Genomic DNA, 27522 nt, shown 5'->3' on the forward strand with positions numbered 1-27522 from the left:
GACCTGAAGTTTGCATGGACTTGCTATGAAGACAAAGCTAATCTGCAAAATCCTGATACACTCTTGGGTTCAGATTTCTGTATCTGTATTTAATATGTTCCTAAATATATTTATAGGGTTATACCTCAGTTATATTTTTTTTCTTGAGTTGCTAATATAAACTCCAGTCTGAAGATTTGGCTGTCCCACTAATATTCCTGTTTTGCTGTGTTCATAGTCCATACACTGTGTCCACAACATAGTCCACAACAGTGTTTTACAAGGAAGTAGATATAAAGAAATGCCCCACAACTGCAAGAAGTTGTCAAAGATTTTGCCCTGAAAAATCAACCACACAACAAAGTGTATGAAGTACCAAACAAATCAATTTCAGAAAATGTTTGTGCATACTTCTTGAAGAAATAAAAAGAATGTATCATCTGGCCTGCTTAATGAGAAGAATTGTGCAGGAGTAGATTTCATATTTAGTCGATCTGGATTGAAGTCAAACCTGAGTATCATAGCTCCGTGAAAATAATGTAGATAGCTTAGATATTCTGCATGAAATAGGTGTTTTTATCTTCTCCATGTATGACCAAATAACATTGATAAATAATTTGCCTGATAATGTTTTTTCTCTGATGTTTGTCAAATTGTTTTATGTATATAGTTTTCATTGTTTTACTAGCTGTGGTCAAGCAACACCTATTTGTGGCACTGAAAATTGCCAGTGACACAGAATGCTGAGCAGTGGGATGCTAGGGCATCACTCAGATAAGCCAAGATAAAATAATTTCTCTTGCCCACCTTTTCATGGCAGACACTAACCCAACCTGCCTGACTGAACTCTTACATCTTGCCCATAGCTTTGCATATGCATGACCTCAGTGTACAGGAACGGTGAGAAGTCTGCAGTGCTGGTGAGGTTCACCATGGTGTATCAGAGGGCACCTGGACCTGTGACACAACCTGTATTTCTTATGGTAGATGCTCAGCCACAGCATTTGGGTCAGAGAGTTCAATAGCAAAGAGTCTCCATCCACCGACTGTCACAAAGGTGTTGCCACAGCCCTGCTCTCCAGGCTAAAAGTCAACAGTCCCTCATTTGACTTTAAGTGTTAATTGCTATTCTTAATTATTTGAGCAAACGATAGCTGTCATAAAGCTTCACAAGACCACTTACAACATTCCTCTTTCATTATACCCCAGATTGGTAGCCTCCATTTTAGCTGTTACTGAGGAGGCATAAACAGCAGTGGGAAGATGGAGAGAAACAGTTGTACCATACAACATTACAAACACCTAAATAGCCAGGTTGTGCACACTCATTTCAGTGGCATAGCAATAAAAAGGCTGCAGTTCCTGTTCCCTCATTTTTTGACTAAACAACTTTAATTCGGTTTTGCTTTTGTTGTGTAACTTCCATATTTGCATATCCTGGTATTTCTACTACACACATTATGAAACATGGGCAGACTCTTTGTTTCCCGAAAGAGGTTGATAATCAACAAGATAAACCATACAGATTTTTAAAGGGTTTGTAACTCTCAGGCTTCCCGTGCAAAGGGAAGACCATATGCCACTTACTTGATCTCATATGCCCTCACAGCATGCATTGTGATCAATCATTGGTGTGAAATATTTATTTTTTGCATATTTTATATATAGATATTCATAGAGTTTTAAATTTTAAAATGTGCTGTTTTTTCTCAAAATGCCAAACGCTCAACAAATATCCGCCTGTCCCAGTGACTCCGTGCTGCCTTTGCTGCCCACTGTGACCCTTTTGACTGGACAGACCTTGTCCTGTGGAAGGGGACATCTGGCGCTACCCGCTCTGTGATTTCAGGGGGACCTGCCCAGCAAAGCTGATCCTGCAAAAGGACAGAAGTCTTGGACCCTGGCATGGAGAGGGGATAAAGCTGATCTCTCATCTGGAAACCCAGAGTCTTTTCTCTTCAGTGTGAAGGTATGGCTATTCTGACCCTTGGGCTCTGTTCTAGTTAGACTAAATGAGAACATTTATTATACATGAAAATTGTTTGCTGAGGGAGTAGGAGAGGCCAAAAGCAGACATTATTAATCCACTAAACATTACTGTACTGCAGCCAAGTTTGTAACAAACACAACAGTAGGGATTGTTGTTTGGTATAAATTGCCTTGTAATCATTTCCACAAGCCGAGACTCGGTCCCAGCACGCCTGACAAGCTTACAAGGGGCAGGAAATGCAAATACAGCCTCTTGAAATACACGCCTGCCACTTGCTCACCCACCAGGACATCTCCTACCCTCACCACAGCCACTGTCATCACAAGGGCAGAATCCTGTCTCCCTGTCACTGCTCCAAAAAAAACCCTGATGATTTTTCTATAAACCCCTGTATCCCTGAGGATGCTTCTGTAACACCGGTAATTGTGGATCGTTAGGGTAGTGGTTTGCTGTGTTGGAAGAGTGCAGTTTTACACAGACTTAATGCAAGAGGTCAAAGGATTAGACAATAGCCTCACTAGAAGAAAAACTAAAACTAAAAAAAAATAAAAAATAAAAAATTTGAAGGCATAAAAACTTAAACTGCGTGAAGTTTAACTCCAGCTGGGCAATTACAATACTCGCAAACAGGTACAGGCATTGCGGCCTGAGCCCACCCCACAGGGCAGCCTTTATGGTGGGACTGCTTCTGGTGTCTCCACAATGACTGAAAATCTACTGAGCCCTCATGACGGGAGTGATGAGCAATGTATTGGAGAATTTTTAAAGGACACCTGGGGCTCCATGCAGCTGTCTGCCAGCAAGTCAAGGGAAGTTTTGGGAGAAATTTCTCTGACTGAGCTGGGAACCTTCCCTTCTCCAAGGCATGCTAACATAGCCTGGCACTCGGACTTGTCATGGAGGTCCGCAGTTCTGAACCACAGTAGTCTGCTCCAAAGTGTGCTAGATTGCTCCAAAGTGTGCTAGATTGCACTTTTTAAAAGTACAGAAGTTCTGCAAAGCCCAGGAGGTTTTGATAGTTTTGCTGTCAGTAATACCCAGTAATTCTTCCAGCTTGCAAACTACACACGCTGCTCCCCTCTCAGCACACTTTGTGTAGTTTTCTGCTCTCAAAACAGGAAGTTTCCAGTAAACACATCTAATGTAAGTGCCTGTGTCAACAGGGCTTCCTCAGCCTGCCTGCGGCATGAAGGGAAGGGTTATTTTTTGCAAAGACATATGGGCCTCTCTCATCCCTCTCTCCTGTTTAAATATATACACTCCTGACAGTAATGAAAAGCATCATTGTGAGAATTTGTTTTAATGTATCAAAGCATCCTTGGCGTTGTTGCATAGTCACATAATTACCCCCAGAGAAACTTACACCCATATGTTAACGCCCATAAATTATTGTGTGGATCTTTTATACCTTTATTTTCAGTTTCTGGGAAAGATACATCACTGGGTGCTTAGTATAGTAATTGCTTCAGAACATGCAAGCTGCCTATGCCCTGGGTAAAATGTTCGGGAGACAGAGTAGTGCTGGCAGTGTCTTCTAAAAGCTCAGTGCAAGCCAAAGCCTAACTGTGCTCAGAATGTGATGCAAGAATATGATGCAGCTCTTTAATTTCACAAGAGATTTCTTAAAAAGACAGGAATTTTAAAATGAGAATGGAGATGAATAGAAATTTATGTTAGGCAAAGTGGGAAAAAACCCTTGTAGCAGGGAATAAATTCTTCATAGCACAAGGCAGAGAGCCTGATCTGAAATTTCAAGCTATAATATCAATATCAGTGTTTTGCAGACACCCTGATACCCTGAGTAGCTTAGCCATATCTGGCACTTTTCTGTTTAGATTGGAGATACCAGGTTAAAGGCCTAATCTGCTGAATTTTCTCATAATCCTTATGAACTTGGCATGAATGCAGTAAAAGAAGGTGCATATGTACTCAGAAATCAGTTGTAGCACTTTCAGATCTTGGTCTCAGATAGGAGCCAGCTCATAATACAATTTTTTAATGCAGGCCCATTGTATGCTTATCTTTATGCTTTTTTAACTGATTTATCCCAGTATTAAGAGTATGCTACTCTATGCATATTGGATATGTTCCTTTTACTCAAACTGTTAAATACAAAACTTTAGAACTTGAAAACATTTATCTTGCTTTTTATAAACAGCTGTGTTACACCTTCACTCAAGTGATTTTAGTAAATCTTCTTGTTTTATTTTTTTCAGCTGAGTTTGTTTGACATTTCTACATAAGCATCTATCTGGTGACTATTCTGATTCTCCTGTAAGAGGGATAAAAGCAAGGAACATTCTTCCCCTCCTTTGATCACTTTGCAGCTTGGGAAAGGCAAACTGATATTCAAATATTCAAAGCTTTACTGGAGCAGAGCATAGTATTTAATGTTGCCTGCTAGAGCGCTGGCGATTGCACTTGTACTAGCATTGCATAATTTATTAATCATAGAAATTTTGCATGCAAATTAGCCACACAGTTGTGCATAATAATACAATAACCCAAAATTCTGTCTTCATATGTGTTAATGCCCGCAAATAAGCATGTCACATTACAGCAGTACACAGTTTCACCATTACATTCCAAAAGCTCACTAAAAGCCATATCATCAAGTGTTTTCTTTCTGTTCCTTACTTCTGACTTTCTAAAGTGTGAGAGTATTTAGCTCCAAGGCTTTTTCGTGTCTGTCTTTTTTCAGGTTTCCTTTTTGGGCTAAGGTTCTGTCAGCCAAAAATCAGTATTTCTTTCGCTATAGTACAGTTTTAAAAATGTATTTTTGCACTGGTATGAGTATGCTCAGCACCACTGTCCACCACTTCATGTTGAGGATTAAAAATGCCCAGCTCAGTACATATTTCAGGAACCATTTCCTTCCCAGCTCTGAAAGCTGCTCCATTTCACGTACTGACCTTGTAAATCCTAGGCATTGTGCAAAGGAAATCTGCACCTTTTCCTCTCTTGCTTTCTAACTACTCCAAATATTTCTTTCATGAAAGTCAAGGTGAGAATGAGGGAACTGACAATATTACATGGGAATTTTGCAAAGAAGGACCATGGAAGAAATGCTGCACAGCAAATAGGGACAATTAGTACAGTTGTGTTCCCAGATGCCCACCAACCTGCCCTCTTCTTTACTTCCAAAAGATGTGAAGAACCAGCGAAATGGGATGAAAGAGAGCTTGCAGGAGAAATGGAGAGGAGGGAACAAGACAATTGAAGGTAAGCAAGAGAAAAAGCAAGGGAAGAGCCGAAGGAACATTAGAATGGGTGACACCAGGGAGGTCAGAGACTTTGAGTTTGTTGACAAAGAGCCATTAGGAGTTAACTACGCAGAAATCCAGTTAACAGGATGTTTCATTTACTATGATAGTTACTTAACATTTATCCATAATAGGCTATGCTACAGAGATAAAACGAAAGGCATAAACTGAAGTGACTTAGCCAACTATTAAAAAAACCCGAACAACCAACAAACCAACACCCAGAGAGAAAGTTGCTACCTGTCTGTTACCAAACCTACAAGAGGTGGGGCAAGGCAAAGTCAAAAGCATTGAATATGTAAAAGTAGGAGAGAGAAATGAATAAACTAAGCTGAACAGTTTGAACCACACATATTTGAACATGCTAAACCATTTTTTTTTTAAAGAAGGAAGATACTTTTAAAAGAAGGAAGGTTTAAAGCCAATACAAAAATACAATGAAACCAAGAGATGCAAAACATTCCCAAGAGTAACTGCAGATCATTTTGTTACAGATCATGACACTAAAGCTAGCTTTATTCATTGTTGGGGCATTGAGAGAACTGCAGGCAAAAAAAAGTAAAAACAAATGTAAAAGAACATAAACAGAACATAATTAGTGATAAGCAAACTGATGCCTTTAACACTTTCCTCTTGGGATTATTATTACAGATATATCTACAACATAAGGCCTTTTATTCTCAGGTAAAAATCAAGCTTAGTTTAGAAACCTCCCCAGTTTTATATTTGCTTCAGTTTCGTCTCTGATCCTACTTTGCTCTCCAGCATTAAACAAACCACCACTGGTCTAATATAGTTGTTTCTCACTGCACTGAGTCAAAATCAGCAAGCATTCCTAGATATTACTTACTGTCACTTGGCTCATGGTGGCCTGCTGTTTTGTCACCTCCTGGTCTTGGATCCCACAGGGGAATAATGGCAGTATAGAAGCTGTAGCTCTATAAAAAGTGTCATCTTAACATCAGAGGAGGAGCTAGGCATAAGGGGTTGGCTTCACAAATGTAAATACCTCATAATTTATTAGTATCATGGCTTTTCTTTTACCCCGAGGCAAAAGCTTTAATAAAGGAATAGGTCTACTGCAGCAAAGGAAACAACAGCAAAAATAGAGACAAGGAAACATCCTAACTCCATTAATATTGGTGGGAATTTGTCTTCATCCTCAGTGGGAACAGAACTTCAAAGACATGGGAATCACCCATAAAACCTGAAGGATAAAATCTGAACCTTTCGTGGTCTATGACACAAACTGTATTTAGAGGATGGTAGTGTTGTCCCGACATGGTGGAAATGTCCCCAGCAGGAGTTTCAGATCCTTGGCTTGACCACAGCCTTGTCCCCACCGCTGCCAGGGTGGCTGTTAGGACAGATGTCAGAGAGACCACATGCATGGGCAGTTTCTTTGACAGAAGAACCGCTCTGAGGCAGGACCATGCAGGAGTTGGGCAGAGATGAACCTCCTCTTGGTGAACACTGTCTCTCTTGCTGTTCATGGCTTTGCTTTCAGTACCCAAATCAGGAAGAAGTGATATCCCCACCTTTAGAGGTGTTTTTTTTACATCTCAGTAATTTAAGATATTCTTTCAAAGCCTATCTCTGGCAGAATGAAGACTGAAAGCTGTATCTCCTCAATGCTACCTTGTGTTGTTAGCACTAAGGAAGATGAGTGGTGTGGAAAGAAAGAATCTTTTCTTTTCCAGGGAGATTCAAGATCTCCCTCAAGGACTAAGAACATATCCTGAGTGCACTCTGCCTGCTAAATGTTGTGAAAAATGTGGGAAAGCCAAGATGAGGGAACTCATTCCCAAACATCTCTGCAGGTCTTGTTTTGGTACTGCCACCATACAGCAAAATAGAACTTAAAAGAACAGAGGTGCCATTCTTCTGCTAACAGCAGAGTTTGTTTCCCTCTCTTTCCTTTGGATGACTCCTTATACTTCTTCCATTCCTGGGATTGTGTAATAAGACACAGTATCAAGTCACTGTATGACAATGTGTGTAATGTACAAACAACCTGGAGAGGTTGTTACACTCTCGGTGGGTGAGTTCAGCTGCCCCACAAACACACAGATCCTCATAGTCCGATTTTAGCTCTTCAAGAAAAAGTCCCCCTCTGTCCTTCATTATTGGCCACAAAAATAAGTCTGACAACACAGATCCTTTCAAATAAACCAAATTCCCAATAATGTTAGGTCTTTCAGGAAAATGTTCCATGGCAGTATGTACCCTAATTAAGCTCCTCTTTAATTTCATGTTATATTTCATAAGGGATCTGCACCACCAGACCATTGCAGGTCGTATCAAGAAAAAAAAGAGAAACATTTTCAGAAAAGCCCCTTTAAAAGAAGTATGTTTACCCTATGCTAATATGTCAGTGATGATTTTCAGTCCCTGGGTGTGGAGAGGTCTATGCACAACCTTTAAGAAAGCCACAAGTATGACTACAGAAATACAAGTTCACACCTATTTTCCATACATTAAATTTCTTAAGGAAGCCTGTGCCTCTACTGAAAAACTATAGAGAAATTTCAAAACCTGTGCTTTTTGCAAGTCAGACCTATACTGTATGTCAAAATACACAGTTGGGGTTTTTTGGGTTTTTTTGAGAGAGAGAGCATTGCTCAGGATCCTGCAGGAAAAGAGAACTTACGGTTTCAATACTTTTTTCAATAAAACACAGTATTTCTTTAATGCTGAATTCCTTTGGTTTCCAGTGCCCTCATTTTTAACAATCAGCAGGTATATAACTGTTGTAGAAATGAGGAATGAAGCATGTGGTTTGGCTGCTTTGAAAATCATATAATAATGCTATTTGAATTTGTGGGCTTAGCTTGGTAGTACAACTAAAATGACTGTCAGCTAGACAGATAGTGCAATAAAGGTGAAACACAGTACTGCAGATAAGAAACTAATCTTTATTTCATGGTCCCCGTCTTCTCTGAGTATGTGAGCCCAGCACTTTGTGGGATCAAGTGACACTCTTAAGCATAACACATCTGCTATGGAGCACGACCAGTTTGATTAGATTAGTTAAACCTAATGTGGTAAAGGCAAAGTAAAACTGAGCAGCTTCGTGGCCCTTACCAAGTATACCATAATCAAGTATACCATATATCTTCCATAAGCAAGGGAAATTTCAAGGGCTAACAGCTTCTGAAGTAAGTGTAGTGTAATTTAACTGTAGTATTGTATGAAGCATGACAATAAGATCAACTGAGTAAAAAAACCAGAAGAGCTAAATTCTGGACAAATTTATGAATGCACTGCACAAATTAATACATATTCGTGCAAAGTATTGAGCAGAAGAGAAATATGTTTCTTCTAAGAGGATGTAGGTGTGGCTACTACAGCTTACCAAAGAGATTTTTAAAAAAATCCTGTTAATGCTGTGTTCTTGCTGTGTTTGAAGTAATAATTAGAGTCTGGCAGCACGTTTGAATGATAACTATTACTGTCTTCACACAGATTTTCTAAGCTTGAGAGACCAGTTTTCAAAAGCTCTCTAGCAAAGCTATTATGTTACCAATATTACTCCATCAGAAGAAACTGTTAAAAGATGATCAGAAATACCGACGGTGAGTCCTGGTTTTCCAGTATCTTCTCAGGAGTAGGCTTCAAAAAATGAAAGTCAGCTGTTTTTGACACTAATCTCTCATAATTACAACTGAAAATGATGCAATTGGCAAATTCTCAACAGTCTTGGAAATTGGACCTAATACATTCAAAGGCATAAGCCTTTAAAATATTTCACACATAGACACTTTTTGCCAATAGTCTCAATTAGAACTCATGTTTTTGTTCTTAAAGAAAAAGCCCCATGCTATTTCTTTCATTGCTGATACAGTTTTGTATCTGTTACTGCTTTGAATTTTCTGTTTTGAATACTCCCAGAAGGAAGTTGTCACTGCAGATGCCCCAGACTCTGCTTGGCTTTCTATGCAGCTCAGCCATTTCCCGCCATTGCAGGTATGGGATGCCCCAGCTTATTTCATTGTAACTCCAATTTATGGGGTTTTTTTCTTCTTTAGGCTTATTAAAAAAACAAATCTTGGACTGAAAAGAAAGCACTTTTACCAGAACAGATATTTGGATTCCTTTTATTCCAAACTCCCATAGCACTGTGTCCCAGATGGCTTAACACTGAAAAGGATTCCAGTAAGTCTTGTATATGGATGTATGAACATACTATATATAAAGAAAAACTTACAACTGAAGATCTCTAATACTGTAAAATAAAGCATTCAAAAGTGAGGAAATATAGAATTACATTTGCCTGGGCAACTTTGATTTGGCCTGTGTATGGCTACCCTTTATAACTGGACCATCTTTTGTTTTGTGTACAAAATCTACAGCTTTCTCACATAATGGGTAGGGGGTTTGGTTTCTAATCCTTTTTTAAGTGTATAGTATTCTAGTATTATTTGTTGCTCATTAGCCAGCTCTGTCCCAGAACCTAATTCTGTCATGGGAGTTTTATATGTTTAGCTCCCTGAAGTATTATGGTTCTCATGTTTGGTCTAGGATATATAGTAGTGGTACAAGTAAGATGTATGCCTATGGGTGGAGGGAAAAACAGTATTTACCATTAACAGACTCAAACTGTTCATTTCCTTCCTTTTGTGGGTTCCCTTCCAGTATACTCTAGCAAGTTCTGCTCCTAACCATTTTTCTGAGTTTAATGTATTATTGGTCACAAGATTATCCTGGCTTTATGCTAAGCCTTTGTCTACTGACAAAGCCTTTCTTAAAACCCGTTGAAATGTGTTTCACCCTAAGTACATAGTTTGGTTTCTGCCACACAGTCCTCTGCGAGTACTATACATACGTAATGTCTTTTCCAAATCACAGTAGGTGGAAGCTTGGTTTGAGAATATACTGGAACATCCAGTGCATTGAAGTTTCAGGTAGTGACTGTTAAAAATTCTTGGAAATCTAAGAAATATTTAAAGGCCAGATGGTTCGGGAAGCTAACAGGAGATTAATTGGCACCAAACTGCAGGACAACAAAAAGAGTAAAGAGGGTTATCTACTGCAGCTTGCTTTTTGAAATAAGAAAAATGGAAACAACTCACGAATGCAAACATGAAGGGGACAGCACTTTTCAAAGAGTTTTGAACTGGAGAGAGTTGTGGAGTACCTGCCACTTCCTAAGGCAGGATAATACCTAGAAATACAGCCAGTAGGTGAGGGTACCAGACTGACATCTTGCTTGAAACAACAAAATTACCTTATTTAATTTCTGCCAACAGGCATAATGGAATGAAAAATCTTGAGCCCAAAGTAAAGCAAATCATTGTGTCCCCAAAAAGATGGACTGCTTCCTCATGAGATGGTGTTAAGGACAGGCTGCTCTCCATGCAAAGCTGGAGGGGTGCCCAGAGAAGCAACAGCACGGCCAATGGAGGCGGTTCATCCTTGTCAGGGTGGCAGTCTGTTCCCAGGACTACCAAGCAAAATACAGCTGAATGAGCAAGTGAGAATAGAATTTTAAATCTCAGCCTTGATAAAAGACTGGAAAACTATACATCTAGTTGTAAAAAAATCTAGAATGACATGCTAAAAATCCTCAAGAGAGACCTGCAAAGAGACTACAGAACTTGGTCTTGATAAATAACTTGTGTGCAGGATCTAAAGCAGTTTTGTTGGGATCTCCAGTAATGCCATCACTCCATCTCTCAACGATTCTGTGGCTGGCATCATATCAACAGTATCAACCCTGCAGGTTGTGTGACAAGATAATGATGCAACCCCTAGGGATGAAGGTGGAGGTGCTGGTAGGATGACAAAGTCCCACCACCCACATACAGTAAGAAATAATTGAGATTAGGTGAGGCTACAGTCAAACATGAAAGATTAAAATACTTTTTATTAACAATCACAGAACCAATTAAACTGAATGTACATAAACTATCTAATTAACAGATTAGAAAGCCTGAAGTGACATGTGTGATCTTCTAGTTTGATTTCCTGTATAATGGAGAGCAGATTTCCCTGAACTAATTCCTGTCTTAACCAGATTGTATTATTTTAAGGGGGAAACATCACATCTTGATATAAATATCAACAGAAAAGTTACCATAATTCTTGGTAAACCTCTCAATTGTTAATTATGGGTAGCTATGAATTAAGACTGCAGCTCTTGGATCTTTGTCTACTAGAGCTAAACCATGTACTTTTAAATGGATACTTACTACATAGAAAGGTATGTAAAGGGCCCCCATTAACCTTCTCTTTGATAAGCTAAATAGGTGGAACTCCTTGAGCCCCATATTAGAAGGAAAGTATCCTAATCCTTTAATCATATCTCATGTCTATGAAATCCCTCTAATTTTTCATCACTCTTTTTGAATTTAGGACACAAACCCCATGTACAACATCCCAATTTGCCTTGCATCAGTGCCAGATACAGAGGAAGTACAAACCTCTCTATTCTTTCTCAGTATTTACTTGCCTGGGCCATCAAGAGTTAGATTCCCTTTTCTAGTCACCCTGTCAGAGAAGTATCGACTGTGGTTTATTAGTCTCCAACTCCTTTTCAGTGACTGCTTCCCAGGAGAGGACTCCCTATGAGGTTTGCTGGGCCCTTGTTCTTTTTTCTAGACTATATGTTATGCTTATTTATCTGTATAAGGTAAAAATGCTTTCACAATGATTTTGTAGAAGAATAAGGCACAAAGGGACTTATCAGAGGTTACCATAAAGTATTTGTGAAGAATGAAACTGAGGACAGGACAGGTATCCTGAATCCCCTACTGGCACTAGTACTGCACATTTACATTTGAAGTTGAATTTCAGAGGCCATGACCAGATGGATAGTCAGCTGATGGATACAATCCTGGTATCAGACTGAATGCATTTAAAACTCTCCTGGTGAAATAAAATAAAATAGGGCTCAAACCATTTAGCCTAATTCTCTCCTGCCAAAGGTAAGCATGTTCTACATTCTCTTTCATAAATAATCCCCCACAAACTTAGGAGACAAAATATTTTCCCAAGCAAGAGGAAAATATGATCAAATTGGAAATATAGACAAAGGAAAATATTATCTTAGTGAATTTTTCCTTGTCATCTTGTACAGTAACTTTTGTTGAAATGGTGCTTTTGATTCTGTCCTCTGTCTCCTACTGTAGGGAATAAAGATAGTCTTCAGCATCAGTCTGTGTTGGGAAGAGCACCGAACTTGTTGAACCATGTAGACCATGCAAAAGAGCTACTGTAATAAAAGGTCTGACTTAAGACCAGATTTCATGATGAGTTTCATTTCTTCATTCAGTCAAACCCTGTGCACCAGACAGGATTGGCTCTGACAAGCTTCTACTGTAAAATGCTAAAAAAGAGGCTGAAATCTAGGCCAGAGCTAGGGGTAGTTCTTGGGAAGCTCTCTGGATTTCCTGGAGGGCAAGGTGTGGCTCTGTACGTGGGAGGTAAACGCCAGTGATTTTCTGTTACTAGTAATTAGGTGCAGCTTGAGTTTCATTAATAAGAGCTACATATGCATACTGGAAAAAAGAGTTTATCTGACACCGGGATTATTACATGTTGCCAGCTAAATGTCTTATAATATTCATTACCTTTGTTATTTTATGATTAGCACTTATAACCATCCGAAAGCACGTTCATATTTTATCGACACATAAGAAAAAAAGTTGTGCCATTGCGAGTTTATAATCTAAAAGAGAAGGAAATCTCCTGGTAAATCTCCAAATTATCCCACCAATCTGTCTAATATTTTGGAACTACTTCTTGCGTTAGCATTTGGTTTCTATTAGCTTTAGTAGTTTTGCTTTTGATGTTGTGAACGTAAGTTCACTACCAAATACAGAAATGTGCTTTCCAGAAAGTCATCCTGAGGTGAACATTCAGCATGGAAATACCAGTCTTAAAAGATTTGATAAATCAATAAAGAAACGAAAAATTATCAGGGGAAAGGGGCTGGGTAGCCTTAAATAAAAGAGATACTGAAATGCTAGTGACTATTTGTCAAAATTTAGTAATACAAACAGGAAAAAAACCCTGTAATGTAGCTAAAATTGTCTGTCGAATTATTTTTAAAATCCACTCATTGCAGTCCCTAACCGCAGGCTATCTGAACATTATGGCAGATATTCTAAAATTCTTATAGAACATTTTAAAGTGGTTTTTTCCTCCAGTTTGACGGTTCATAGCATCAAAGGTTTTCAGGCCGGAAGAAATCACCGTGATTCTCCAACCTGACCTTTTGCACAGTACAGGTGACAATTAGAGCAAGTGATGTCCACATAATTTCTGGTAGAGCTAGGACATTTGATTTGAAAAAAATCCATCTTCTTGATTTAAAGATTTCAGGTGACAAGATATACTTCACAGACCTATCTATCTAATTTTTTTTCCAAGGCTTAGTTAGTCTAAGGGTGGTGGGTTTTATTGTTTTGGTTTTGGTTTTTAAGCAAAAAATGTCTCTTTGCTCAGCTTTCAAACACTACATCTTTTAAAAGATTTGTCTGCTAAACTGAAGATTTCTATGATTACAATTATATTCTTTATTTATGTAATTCCAGGTGAGTTAGCTCTTATGTGATTCATTGATGGGCTAAAGAGATGAAGCTTTTCAAGTCTCTTCTATAAGAAGGGTTTCTAGATCCCAAGTCAACCATAGAGTTTTGCTTAACCAGTTTCTCAATTTTTGTCTTGGTATCCAGTGAAGACATGCTGCTCCACCAACGAAACCCCTATTGCTACAGGGTGCTCCCCACATTTATCCACAAGGATATAATTTCTCTGTGCTCTTAACTGCTTTTCTGTATCACTACTTTTCATAATGCAGTCCTCCATCAGGTAACTGATCTACATTTTTCTTTCCTAGAAATATTAGCCTGCACTTAACTATATTAAAATGCACATTGTTCAAGTTAGTTCATCTTACCAAAAATTCTGGTAACACTGTGGAATAAATCCTTATCATGCATCACTTCACAACTTCTGTTTCTTACACAAATATTATTGTTCAAATTTGTAAACAAACAAATATGTGTTACTAGCCATTTATAAATACTTCTGGCTTATTAATAATGCCAAGTAGAAAATGATCCTGAGTTTTTCCAATTTTAACTGGCTTTTTTCAGTTTAACATGTGAAGTATCTACTAAAGAGTAATATAGCCAGACACTGAAATGTATTAAAATAGAAGAATATTTAAGCAATACACTTTGCTTAATTGTTGATAATGTGTGTTGTTACCATGGAGTTGAGTGATCTGCAAGTGAAACTGAGGTATTTCACTCCATAACAAAATAGTTACCTTATTTCTATAGTAACACCTACAAATTACGTTGCAATAATTTTGAACAAGGAGAAAATTCTTAGATATCTGTGGGCAACCTGCAAGCAGAAAAAGAAGCAAAATTATTTGCTATACCAAGTTCTATTTATTACAGAGAAATTATTCCACTAAAGTGCAAATACACCTTAATATAAAATAAGAGGAACTCAATAACACAAGGTAGCATATTCTGAAAAATATCTGGCTAGAAATGAGTCATACTCTAATGTTGGATAAACTCTTTCTTCTTCAGTACGTGAAGGAATGTTTTATTAAGGTAGCCCAAGCTATGTGTAATTGCCACCAGATGAAAGATACTAGCATTACTTCCTACAAGAGGACCACACCCCCCAAGAAACACAAGTTTTTCTACATACCCACAAAGTTGATGAAATGTTGCCATTGACATTTTCTTGTTTATAGAATTTCTATTTGCGGAAGTATTCTGGTTTTCTGCAGTAGGCACTTGAAGCTCCAGTAAAACTCCTTTATCTTTTCTCTCGGCTTACATATAATTAATGCACTATCTAGTAGTTTTAATCTACTAACTAACCAGAAGTGCTGACAGACTTGTAGTAAATCAAACACCCAGTATTCATCAGGCTGATCTGCCCAGATTAAGATAATGGCCAGCTATGCCATCGTGATAGGTCCTGTGGGAAGGAATTATTGTAATGTCGGCTGTAACTACACGTTTAAGATTGTGTTGACATCCATATATTAAGTAGCTGTAAAGACATTTTTTAAACTAATGAGATTTAAAACTGGATGCTTGCAGCAGAATATGGAATTTCACTCATTTTTAAATAATACATTTGCAAGTTCTTTGGCAGGATAAAATACCTTCCTTTTTAAATGCTCTCCTTCGCTTCATTTTTCCTTAGATTATTTAAGTTTTGCTCTCTCAGGCTTCCAGAAGCTTTGTTTCTTTTTCTTTCTCACATGCACATACATACATGCTCCGAGATGTTAGGCACAGACCATTAAATGCATCAGTAATCACTGCTCTTCGCACGGTATAGCAGGAGGGTTACACTAAGCTGAATTGCTGCAACTTCAAGACGGGCAGGATGGAAAGGCCACAGAACTTCAGGTCTGTCAGCCTCACCTCTGTCCTCAGGATGACTGTGAGAAAATACTCCTGGAAGACATTTCCAAGTACCTGAAGGACACAAAGGTGACTGAGAACAGCTGGTGTAATATGGCTTTACCAAGGGCAAACCTTTGATGGGCAGACTGGCTCAGCGGAGGAGGAAAAGCAGCATGTGCTGTTTACCTTGACTTTAGGGAAGCCTTCAACACGGTCTCCCATGGTACCCTTACAGTCAAACTGGTGAAATATGGAGTGGAAAAACGTACCACAGGGTGGATGGATAACTGGCTGGGCTGTGGAGTACATCGGGTGTTGATCAGCAGTGCAAAGTCCACCAAAAAGGTGGCTGGTTGCTAGAGGTGTTCCTCAGGGACCCATACAGGGGCCAAAATTCTTAATGTACTTATTAATGACCTAGAGGAGGTAACAGAGTGCACTCTCAGCAAGTTCTGGTGTGATGCCTATTGGGGCAGGGGTGTCAGTACTCTGGAAGATAAAGCTGCCCCGAAGGGGCCTTTGCTTTCTTTTACCATTGTTTGCTTTCTTAAGCACAGGTCTTTTTACACAAAAGCTATAAAAAGCATGAAGATTGTAAAGAAACTCTCAAAAGCAAATGCATGACAGAATGAAAACTGACTAAGAAAATTTCATTTGGTCTCCTTATCCATAGTATAACAAACTTTAATTTCATTTTAGGGACAGACACTAAGTCTGCATTCCTCATTTGCTGGGTGCTGAACTTGAGATATTTGCAGTCTGGTATCAAAAATGATCCTGAGCACAGTGAAGTTAATTATGAATCTAACTGAACATAGTTGTGCTTTGAATGTATGGTGCTAAATATTCTCAAAACATCCAGCTTTGGGTGTCTTACACAGGGCCTTCCAAATTCATAGATACATTTGATAAATTTTGTTTTGACAAACTTGTTTAATTTTCCCATTTGTATAATGGACATACTACCTTCTTTCCAATAAGCACCTTAATGCTTGTACACAGTTCAGATACTGTAAAGGAGTAACCCAGAAAAGCATATGAAAATAATTAATTTTTGTGTTGAGTTATGGGATGAGGCCAGGCACTGGGAGCTCATAGTAAGCTCTAGTGCTCATCCTGAAATGTTAAATAACACCCAACTTTATTGAGCACAATCCCCATTTTATCCATTAGAGACATTGCCCTAGGTGACTGAAAATACTGAAATTAAAGACTGTAAACAAGATCCACTAAGGAATGCAAGCCTGTAAGTCCCAATGACGATCTTGAAAGCTACCCACGCAGTTCCTGCATAGGCACCCTGTAATTTTACCTTGCTCCCCTATGTAATGCTCCCCTGGAGAAACAGCTCTGGGTATGCCCAAGTCTGGGAACAGCCTGGAAAAAGCTCAGTAGTTTAGCATTTATCTCGTGCTTACACCTAGCTGGATGAACAAGAGGCTTTTCTACAGCGGAGATCCCAGATGGTTTGACACAATAACACGTAACATCATAGGTCTAGGCTCTCTATGAAATACAATGCAGGCTTTCTCTCAAAAAGTGATGGTATAGATGTCCATCTTTCGTACGATGGCATATTGTGGTGGGCCCACATTCGACTCTTTCCTCGGTTAGATGTGGGCTCAAACACAGATTCCCCTGCCACATGGAACGTCTTCCACCACTCTCTGAATATTCCACCCTGCTGAGACCACATTACCCTTTCTTCATTGTGCAACAAGCCCAACAGAGCATCAGGCCAGGAGCGTAAAAGGAACCAGGTTCTTTAGTCCAGTGATGAGGGCACACACCTAGAGACTGAACCTGGTTACTATCCATTCTCTATGGATTGTTTCTGCTTTGCTGTGTAACTTTTTAAAGTAAACTGCAGGGAGAGTATCGAGACTTGGCCAGGAATCCAATAGTCCTTCCTTTCAGGAAGAGAGTGCCCCAGCCACTAGCTATTTGGCCCAGCATTTTCTGTACCTTATTCTGCATGCAGCAATAGCTTCAGCTGGAAGGATGAAGGCAGTTCTCACCTCTGAAAAACCTGCAGGCTTGTAGTTTGATTGTTCCATTGAAAGGAAAGCTGTTATTCTCAGTCTCCAGAGGCTGGAAAGTCCTGTCTTCTATATTAAATGTGAATAAATTAACTTTTGAGCTACCAGTTAAGGAAAGCTACTATCACTAACTTTGCTACACAGTCAGTGCTGCTAGACAGTCCCTGAGAATGCCTGCTGGAGAGAGGCTGCAAGCAAGAGCGTGGAGATGGTCTATTTTGAGGGGCCTGGTAAGGCTCAGACGTGATCAAAGCTGCACTAACTGCTCTGCAGGCTCAAGGCTGAGGTGCTTACAGGCATAACAAAACCCAGACCTTTGGGGTACAACTTCATTACCCACTCAGCACCGTGAAGGGACGGGAGAACTAGCTTTGAATGCAAGAATAAGAAGAGTACACTTGTCTTAGTTCAGCAGTCTGCTCCTGCCAGTTAGGCCTTGGGCAGCTGAACAAAGGATGCGCGCTGCAACAGCACGCAACCACACTGCAGGGCCCCTGCTCCTATTTCCGCTCCGTGGTGCCTTGTGCTGTTTAAATGTATGAGCCTCTCTCACTCAGCTTGACTACCAGTACACAGCACCAACTGCAACCCTTTACATGTGTTCTTCACCACCAACAGAAAGTTCAGGGGGCCTAAGGATCCTGCAGGTTTCGAGGGCCATAAATGTGAACCTCAGCAAAGCTAACCCTTGGGGGAACCTTGAGCCACCTCTCCTCACCAGTTTTAGATCCATGACAATACCGTTTCCAACTGTGTAACTTGGGGGATTTTGTCCTAGAGAAAAATCAGTCACTCCTCCCTTGTCCTCTAACACACCAAGAATTTTTAAAACTGAGCCATTACTTTACAGAAGCTGTGCTCATGAATCTTGTGATCTTCAAATCACTATTACCAATTGGTAGTTATCTGTTTTAACAGCAACCACAAAGAATTCTGGCACACTGATTCCGAGGGGATTCCTTTGCCATATTAACAAGGCAATGTAACTACAGTCAAAATGAATCCATTTTAAAAACATATACAACAGCTTTTTGTTTTATTTTTCAAGGGAAAACCACTATTCTGTAAGAGGAAAGAAAGAAGCCTGTAGGGCTTATCTCTCTTCCAACATAGACAATGTTTTGTTTGGTTTGGAGCACTGCATTTTCAGGGCATTTTGTTCAGTATAATGGATCTTGAAGTAGTATGTTCTCTCTACCTTCAGGTAATGAAATTAAGAAAAACAAAACAGGAAAATCACAAAATGTTAGTTATTACATTATTTTAAAAAAATAAGCAAAACCAACAGTTCTAATAAATTCTTGAATCCGGGGGCACCCGACCCTCATCTCCTTACATAAATATTTTCTAAGTTAATTTCCTTTCCCCAGATGGATTTTTGTCCTTTCACCTTAATCACAAAATATTTTTCAATTGTTTAAAATGACAGAACAGCAAAAAAAAGCAGTGCTCTATTGATACAACCCAAAGTGATGCTTCAACTACTGCAGCTGGGTCAGTGGTAATTTACAGAAAGGTTTCCTCCAGAATTCCTTGATGCTGACATGGAATAAATGTCTTCATTCATCACTCTCCACTGGAGAACTTGTTGGTTTACACAGCTCAAAGCTACTGGTGTTTTCTGTTTGGGTTTTTGTTGTTGTTTGGGGGGGGGGGGGGGGGGGGTGTTTGGGTTTTTTTAACCAAGCAGCTTCTTCCAAAAGATGGTATCCTGGAAATGCTAGCTGAAAAAAAAAGAGTATCCTGGTTAAAATATTATTTGCACAGAACAGAGTTCATAGCTAAAATAAACAAAAAACCCTGGAACCTTGTCTATGAAGAAATTAAACTAATACTATGCATGCATTTATTAGTTAGGCCTTCTATTGAAGTTATAATTGTACCTTGTTAGTGATCTTATTTTTACCAAGTCCACAGTGTCCTTCTGGTGTCTTTTAATTGCTCCTCCCTTGCCCTAGGAAGTTCTTGTATTATTGTGTATCATTATTTTGCTCCTGTGAGTCCTTGGAAGAAAAGTCTTTGAATATTTGGAGGTTGTCTTCCCTCTTGCTGGGAGGGAGAAAGATAATGTGTTTTTCTCATGTGTAAGAACTCAGTGAGCTTCACACAATTATGCTGCACATCAGTTTGCAAAGATCCCAACAACACCACCATTGCAAACTGGAACTACAAATAACTTAGAACTCCCTATTAGCTCTGCTAACAGCAGTGATGACAATCTCTGCTGATGACTCCTAGAGATACCCTTGCAATCTCTGATATTGGAATCAGCTAGTGAAATAAAGTTACAGAAAATCCTTGGTTAACATATTCTCAACTACATTCCCAAACCTTAATTACCATGGAAATTTAGTGCCGTAAGGCACTAATGGTAGCTGAAATATTTTCTCTTGACAAAAATGGGAGTGAGTCCAGAAAAATACAGGATTGTGTATAATGAGGTCTTTGATCTTTCATTTACATCTGTGTTAAGTAGAAATAACCTCAGTGAAGCGAGTTGAGTTACAGAGTTAAATTCGTTTATAGGACAGGTTTGAGACATTGTCTAGTTCAGGTTATTTCCAGATCTTTTTTTCCATTAACTTCATGTGTTTACATTAACACTTCTTTTTCTCTCTTCTATAAGAGAAACTTAGTAATGCAAAATAGTATTTGTATATAAAATTAGTAGACATATTCCAATCTCTGGGACAATCCTTGGGACAGATCCACTGAAGCTCAGAATTTTGCAGTCTGAGATTAAAAATGCCTCTAATTTAGCCCAGGCCCCCCAAAATCCTCGAGTGCCCCACTTCTAGAATACGGAGCATAGTCTTCACTGTGCAGCAACTCCTGCACACCTCTAAGCTGGAAAATCAGCTGAGGAACAGAAAACCTGCTCTCCAGGTTTTACATGAATTAAATCCCTTTAATTAGTTGTAGGGGTTCTCGTTTCATTTTAACGCTAAGTTTTAACAGGCTTTAATGGAATAAAATTAATTTCCAGGAACACTACCAGCCAAAACCAGCCGAGGCCGCCCCGCGGCGCGCAGCCGCCGCCGCCGCCCGCCCCCCTCAGCACCGCCCCGCGCGAGCCCCGCCCGGCCGCCGCTCAGCTGCCCCCAGCGCGCATGCGCGGCGCCTGCGCTGCCGGCGCGCGGGGCAGAGGTCAGGGGTGAGGGGTCAGCTCGTGCCCGGCGGCAGCAGCATGGCCGGCGGCGGCGGCCCGGTGGGCTCTGCGGCGGAGGATGGGGGGCCGCCGGCCCCGGAGCGCGTTCTCTTCCCGCCGACCTTCAGCGTGTCCGAGATCAAGAACAAGCAGCGGCGGCACTTCATGTTCCTCCGCTGGAAGCAGCAGCAGAGAAAGGTGGGGGCGGGCTCGGTGTGGCGGCCGTCCGTGGAGGGCGGGGGAGGCCCCGGCCGGGCGGCGGGTCTGGCTAACGGATCGCTCTCCCTCTCCCACTAGGAGAAGCTGGCCGCCAAGAAGAAGCGGAGAAAGGAGCGAGAAGCCCTCGGAGACAAAGTAAGGGCTCTGGCCGCAGCATGCCGTGGCGAGGCCGTCCCCGCTGCAGGGAGGGGGAGCTCCGCCGCGAACGGGGAAGGGTTCGCCTTGGTGATAGTTCCTCAGCTCAGCCTTGTGCGGGGGCTCTTCCGTGTCGCGAGTGAAACGGTTTCTGCGCAGACTTCAGTGAAGTGGAGCAGGATAGCCTGCAGAGCCACTATGTCGTATAGCAGAGGTATCAAAGAGTTCATCTTGGAAGCCTTGTTGGTACTGTGTTAAATGATGCTGTAGCCGGGCAGGATGAGTTTTAAGCTAATAATGGTGTAAAGCACGCCCTTCCTGAAGTTTTCTCTGACCAATGTAATTGCTATGGCATTGTGTTGATGTCATTACTTCTGTATAAATTAAATTAATTAGATCTGACCAAACCCTGCCCAGACCAGTTGTCTGCTTTTTTCCAAGCCTAGCCATGAACAAGGGTTTTGCTTCTTTTCCTGAACTACTTCAAAAGCGTTTTGACAGTTGAAGACAGTCAGCTCTGAGTTCCTGTATTATCATAATCTCACAAGAGTAGTGTAAGTAAACAGAGTAAATGTTATAGATTACTGGTTGTTAAATAGTAGATACCAAGGCTAAAATGTGTTGCTGTTGAAAGTACAGCTTTATTTTTTTTTTTCCCATGGAAGAGAAGTGGATAGAAAGTTCCCCTCTTTTTTTATTGTTTTATGTTTCTTAATTAGACTGAAATTAAGCAGTGTCACTGTTCTAGCAATGCTTTTCCTCCATGTGATGCTCTCTGGTGTCCCAATAACCTGTGCATATTTTTATTCAAGGCAATGTTGTAACTTCTTTTTTAAAAGCTGGCGTAAAATAAATAATACTTCTAATTCCATGTAAAATATATATAATATCATGGCAGTATGAATGTGTTTTTTGCAATACACTTAAAAATTACATGAAATTGTTAATAAACTTGTTTATTTTAGGCACCTCCAAAAGCCGTGCCAAAGACTATTGAAAATCAAAGAGAGTATGATGAAACAACTGTAGATCCCAATGATGAAGAGGTAACTGCTTAATCTCTGCATATGCTATTACGATAACTAGTGTTCACCTCCCTCCTGTTAAGGTGTTGATGGATTACTTTTTACATGTGATGGGTTCACTAAGAGGTGATGTCATTATTTCATTATCTACATTAGATAATTGCCTTTTGCATTACTGTTATTGGTAGTAAAACCTGCCAGTGTTCACCACACTAGGTTCTTAAAAATGTAAAAACCACATGCCTTGTGATGGTTAATTATACGATAGAACTTGCGATTTGAAATTTTTCCTTCTAAATTCAATTTCATCAGAATTGAGATCAGTTTGAACAATTGTACTTCAATTTTTTCATATATGGTGGATTTACAAGACTTCTGTTCTTCCAGGTTGCTTTTGATGAAGCAACTGATGAATTTGCACCGTACTTCAACAGACAGACAGTTCCCAAGATTCTTATTACAACATCAGACAGACCTCGTGGGGTATGTATGTTTTACTTGGAGAGTTGTGAGCAATTGGTTATAAGATACCAAGGTTTTCATGATTGGTAAATTAAATCTGAAAATAATAGCTTTCACCTGTATTTTTTGCTGCTCTTTTAGTGACTATCAATAACCTTGTATATGTGTGTAACCTATTAGTTTCTCTAGCACCGTTTCCTTCATAACAAAAAAATCAACCTAATGCATATATTCTTGTATGTAAATGATCTGCATTACCTGATTGGGGAGATTACTGCCATTTGTGAAAACCATAAAAGAAGTGGTTTTAAAAATAGGAAAAACTACACCTCAAACAGTTTATCTGGAAACTCAGACATTAGTACCTGAAGTCATATTGTATTTTGAAATGTTACGAACTTTTTGTAAGCCAATGTTTTTAATGAGTTTGGAGGTTATGCTTTTGGAATTTTCCTGCTTTTCTATGATTGAGGAAAAAAAAAATCCTTTAAAAAAAAAAAGTCCGTGGTGTGCTGCATTCTTTACTGCAAATAATTTTTTTTCCACTGACTAAATTTAATAGCTTGTCTTCAGATTTTTATAGAGATACTGGAAGTAATATATCATCAGGGAGGGCAGCTGGAATGAGCAACCTTCCATTCTCCTAATATTTGAATTCGGCACTGTATTTACCACATTGCAACTTAACTCACCTGTGTTGCAGAGAACAGTGAGATTCTGTGAACAACTGTCTACTGTTATACCTAACTCGCATGTCTACTATCGAAGAGGACTGGCTTTGAAAAGAATTATTCCACAGTGTATTGCAAGGGACTTCACAGATTTAATCGTCATTAATGAAGATCGCAAAATACCAAGTATCCTTTCCTGTGTTTATTAAAATAGATAAACTAGTTCTGGACCTGTTAGGGAAAGAAGATACTTCTGTAGCGTGCATCAAAGATCTACTTTATTCCGGATTTTTTCTCTTCACTGTGCAGCTTACAGTGTAACTACAGTTAGGAATCACTGTGCCAACTTGACTATCTGATGGCTAATGGAACTTTGGAATTATTAAAGTGTTTTGGCTTTTTTTTTACTTTGTAATGCATGGATAAACATTGTTATTATTTCAGTAAGTTTAAGTTTGATTAATTAACAAGTTTTTCTGACCAAGAAGTTCCATTTAGTTTTGCTGACTAGACAAAACATTAGTAAGTAAGAAAGCCATAGAAGGTGGCTCTGGTTAGGTACTGAAACAAAATTTAATGGGCTTATTTCAGAACATTAGTTAACTAGTTTATTTCAGAACATTAGTTAACTAGTTTATGAATGTATGTTCAAAAATATAATGAAACCTTGTAAATCAGGCATAGGTTATGGGTATAATACTCTAATGTAATACCACATTTCACAGAAAATGTTCCTCAGTAAATTACATGCTGAATTTTACCAGCCTTTTTTTTTTTAACTGTGAACAGATGGCCTTCTGCTAAGTCATCTGCCTGATGGTCCAACTGCTCATTTTAGAATGAGTAGTGTCCGTTTGCGTAAAGAAATAAAGGTGAGACTCCAACAAAATAAAAAAAAAAAAAGGTAGAGTACTCTAATGATAAATACGTTCAGTCTACTTGAACTGTCAGAACTGGTTGTGCTTCTGTATGATTCAGCTGATCTTGTAAAGGTGGGGGGTTTTTTTATAAGCTAGCAGGAGGCCAAGGACTAGTATATTCTATTTCCATTGCAGCATATTTCCATTTTCATTGTTTTTTGCTGAATTTCTTCAAGTATTTTTATACTTGTGCCATTAAATAGCAGCTGATAACCTACATCAACAGGGAATACCCAATGTATAGTATACACACAATAGGGTATATAAAAATCAGCAGTATAAAATATTTCAATAGATGTAGTTCCTAGTCTTTAATAGAACATAGTTTTTCTTATTCTTACAGACCTGTCACCTCTTCTGTAGTAAGTATTACTTAGCCCTAAATAATTTGCAGTAAAATACTCTTTTGAAATAAGTTTTTAAATTTCATCTGTTCTTATTAAAGAAGAATCCAATGTACTCTTTAGTCCCATATGCTCTTAGTTGATATTAGTACACAGAGAAGACTCCTATGGTTCATAGACTGCATTATTTGCTGTAACAGGTGCTGCCAGGAGTGGAAATAGGTGCAGGAGAGAGGAAATGTAAAATTATTTTTCATTCAATGTACACTGTTGACCCAAATATCCTTATGTTACCAGCTGCTCCTTTATTTGTATATATGAATGTAGGTTGTGTTTGAAAACATGGTTAGGGTATGTTACCAGCCCTGTTACAAGAAGTTGGCCCTGGTTGTCCTCCCCATATTTTATTTCAGACTCTTCTTTGGTAATATATTAAAATCCTTTTGCATTTGATCTATTCTCTGCATTCTTACCTATTACTTTCATTTCAGCGAAAAGGCAAAGAGCCCACAGAACATGTACCTGAAATAATCCTGAATAATTTTACAACACGACTGGGCCATTCTGTTGGTCGCATGTTTGCTTCTCTCTTCCCACATGATCCTCAGTTCATTGGAAGACAAGTAGCTACATTTCACAACCAACGAGACTACATCTTTTTCAGATTCCACAGGTGACGTTTTCCACAAAACCCACAAGTGAGAGGGAATGTTCTTGTAACTTATTTTGTAATTTTTATTTTTCTCTTCCCCAAGATATATCTTCAAGAGTGAAAAGAAAGTAGGAATTCAAGAACTTGGGCCACGTTTTACATTAAAGCTGAGGTCTCTTCAAAAAGGAACCTTTGATTCCAAATTTGGAGAATATGAATGGATTCATAAGGTATGTCTAAGTAATAATGACAGTCCTGCTCGGGAAGGGAGACTAAATCTGACATGAAATGTAACCACAAATCTTAGCCTAAAAAGAGCAGTATAAATGCAGTTCTCAATATGGAAGTGTTTAACTGAAATATTTAGAGGTGTATTTTGAGAAATACGCAAAGTAGAAGCATTCTGCTATATTGCAAGTCAAAAATAAAAATAGCAAGGATGATGAGTATCAATATACCATTGACTACTTATTTGCAGAATGTATTTTCTTTAAAATAAACAGATATAAGCAAATGTGAAAAATGCTCCCCTGGTATAAGCTATTACTGGGAGCCTAATAAACTTGACTAGAGCTATTTTTGTGCACGGTGAATGCAAGAATCAACGTACAAATTATTAAGCTATTTACATAAATGTCAGTTCTTAATAGCAAATGGAAAGTAACACTGACCTCTGCACATAAGTGAAATGGAAGTATTACTCTAGGCAATGATAAATTACTTTTCCAGTCATTTTTACCATAGAATTGCAGTGGAGTGGCAAGACTTAGAAGTGAGTATCCAAACTATACCAGAAGGAAAGTTCCAATACTCCTGGTGTAGTCCATGAAATGGGTAATCTTGTTTGTTTTACACTTTGTCTACTGTCAGTAGACAGAGAGCTGCTACATGTTCTTTAGTTCTAAATCAGTAATCTCTAATTCTTCTCCCTTGTTAGTCCTGAAAACCTCACTCTAAAGACTCAACTACGCTGTCACTGTGACATATTTCATTGCCTACCCCACTGTAAACCAGAGTGGTTGCCCTTGATTGTATCCTGTTGCATGAACTTGCTGGTTAATAACTTTTCTTTTAAATTTCAGCGCCGAGAAATGGACACAAGTAGAAGAAAATTTCACTTATAAGGGCCAGCTGTCTGCCAGTTGCTGGTGACCAGAAATACAACTGCTTTGAACTATGGATTATCTCAGACTCCTAACTAATGATGATACTGAATAGTATCTGTCTGCAGAAAGACAAACTGCAAACATTAAAACTTTCTACGGAAGCAGATCAAGTAGGACGCATCTTTCTTTCCGATGTAGCTAAATCCAACATGACAAGGATGGTGACTCCAGTTTAGCAGGAAATGGCAATGTCAGAGCAGTCTATAATTTAGCTATCACTGAAGATTTGTCATGACTGCTGCCATGCTGTAGAGATAAATTACACTTTGCAACATCAAAGACAGTAAATATTTTGGTTAAAGATACTCTCAAAATAAAGTATTTCTAGTCATACAGCTTTTTTTTTTTCCTGTTAAGTGGCTAAACCCAGATGTCTTCCATTAATCAGGTAAGATAAATATTTTAAATCTCTTTCTAACTTACAGTATGGTGATAGTTTTCCAAAAATGGTCTATCTGGAGAACACTGAGAAGGCTGTATGCAACCCGGGAAGTCTGGTATTTTAAAATTTCATTAACTTCTTGCATAAAATAGCCATGTTGCTGAAGTTACAAAAATATGTTTGACTCCAACAGCTATGTCTTCTGTAAATGTCATATTTAGAAGAGGTATATACCCAAAGCAGTTGATATACTTGTATATAAAAAGAATTAAACATCAATGGGAAAGAATTTGTAAGGCCAGGTTACAGAAGTACATCAAGGTATCTCATCTAAAAATTCTGCTCAGCTGAACATGTGAGGTCTCTTCAGCCTCATAGCTGTACTGGAGTTGGTATTACCTGCAGAATAAACTACTGTTCTGCCTTAAGACTGCATTCACTGGCAGCTAAAAAGCTAAGTTTTCTTTGAATTACTTTATTTTCATATGCAGCTATAAGAAGTGCTTTTTCATATTTACCTAAAGAGTAAGATGGCTCATAAAGTAAGTAATCTACTAGAGTAGAATTACTCTTTCAGATAAAGAATAATTAAGTTACTCTTTGCCTTGATTTGATGTCTGTGATAATAGGACAGCTGTATAGTTGAATTAGAAGCTAACAGACAAAAATATTTTTTCTGTTCTATTTCTATTGTGCTTCTAAGTATAGTACTGATGAAGCTTCATTGTTTTGTAAGACT

The 27522-nt window shown here is 38.9% G+C and overlaps 1 protein-coding gene and 1 long non-coding RNA gene across 2 annotated transcripts; both read left to right on the plus strand.

Annotated features, from left to right (window-relative positions):
• Positions 1-1736: 1736 nt before the first annotated feature.
• LOC141926830 (uncharacterized) lies at positions 1737-9039 on the plus strand. The gene is made up of 3 exons (XR_012624216.1): positions 1737-1948; positions 5117-5191; positions 8698-9039. It is a non-coding gene; the product is annotated as an uncharacterized LOC141926830 (long non-coding RNA).
• An 11756-nt stretch (positions 9040-20795) lies between these two features.
• On the plus strand, positions 20796-26734 carry RPF1 (ribosome production factor 1 homolog). The gene is made up of 9 exons (XM_074832383.1): positions 20796-21005; positions 21105-21161; positions 22127-22207; positions 22574-22669; positions 23352-23505; positions 24109-24191; positions 25075-25256; positions 25339-25465; positions 26318-26734. The coding sequence occupies exons 1-9, from the start codon at positions 20847-20849 to the stop codon at positions 26357-26359; spliced, it is 981 nt and encodes a 326-aa protein (XP_074688484.1). The 5' UTR covers positions 20796-20846; the 3' UTR covers positions 26360-26734.
• Positions 26735-27522: the final 788 nt, after the last annotated feature.

Source organism: Strix aluco, chromosome 8 (assembly GCF_031877795.1).
Source record: "Strix aluco isolate bStrAlu1 chromosome 8, bStrAlu1.hap1, whole genome shotgun sequence".
In the NCBI taxonomy this organism is placed as follows: domain Eukaryota; kingdom Metazoa; phylum Chordata; class Aves; order Strigiformes; family Strigidae; genus Strix; species Strix aluco.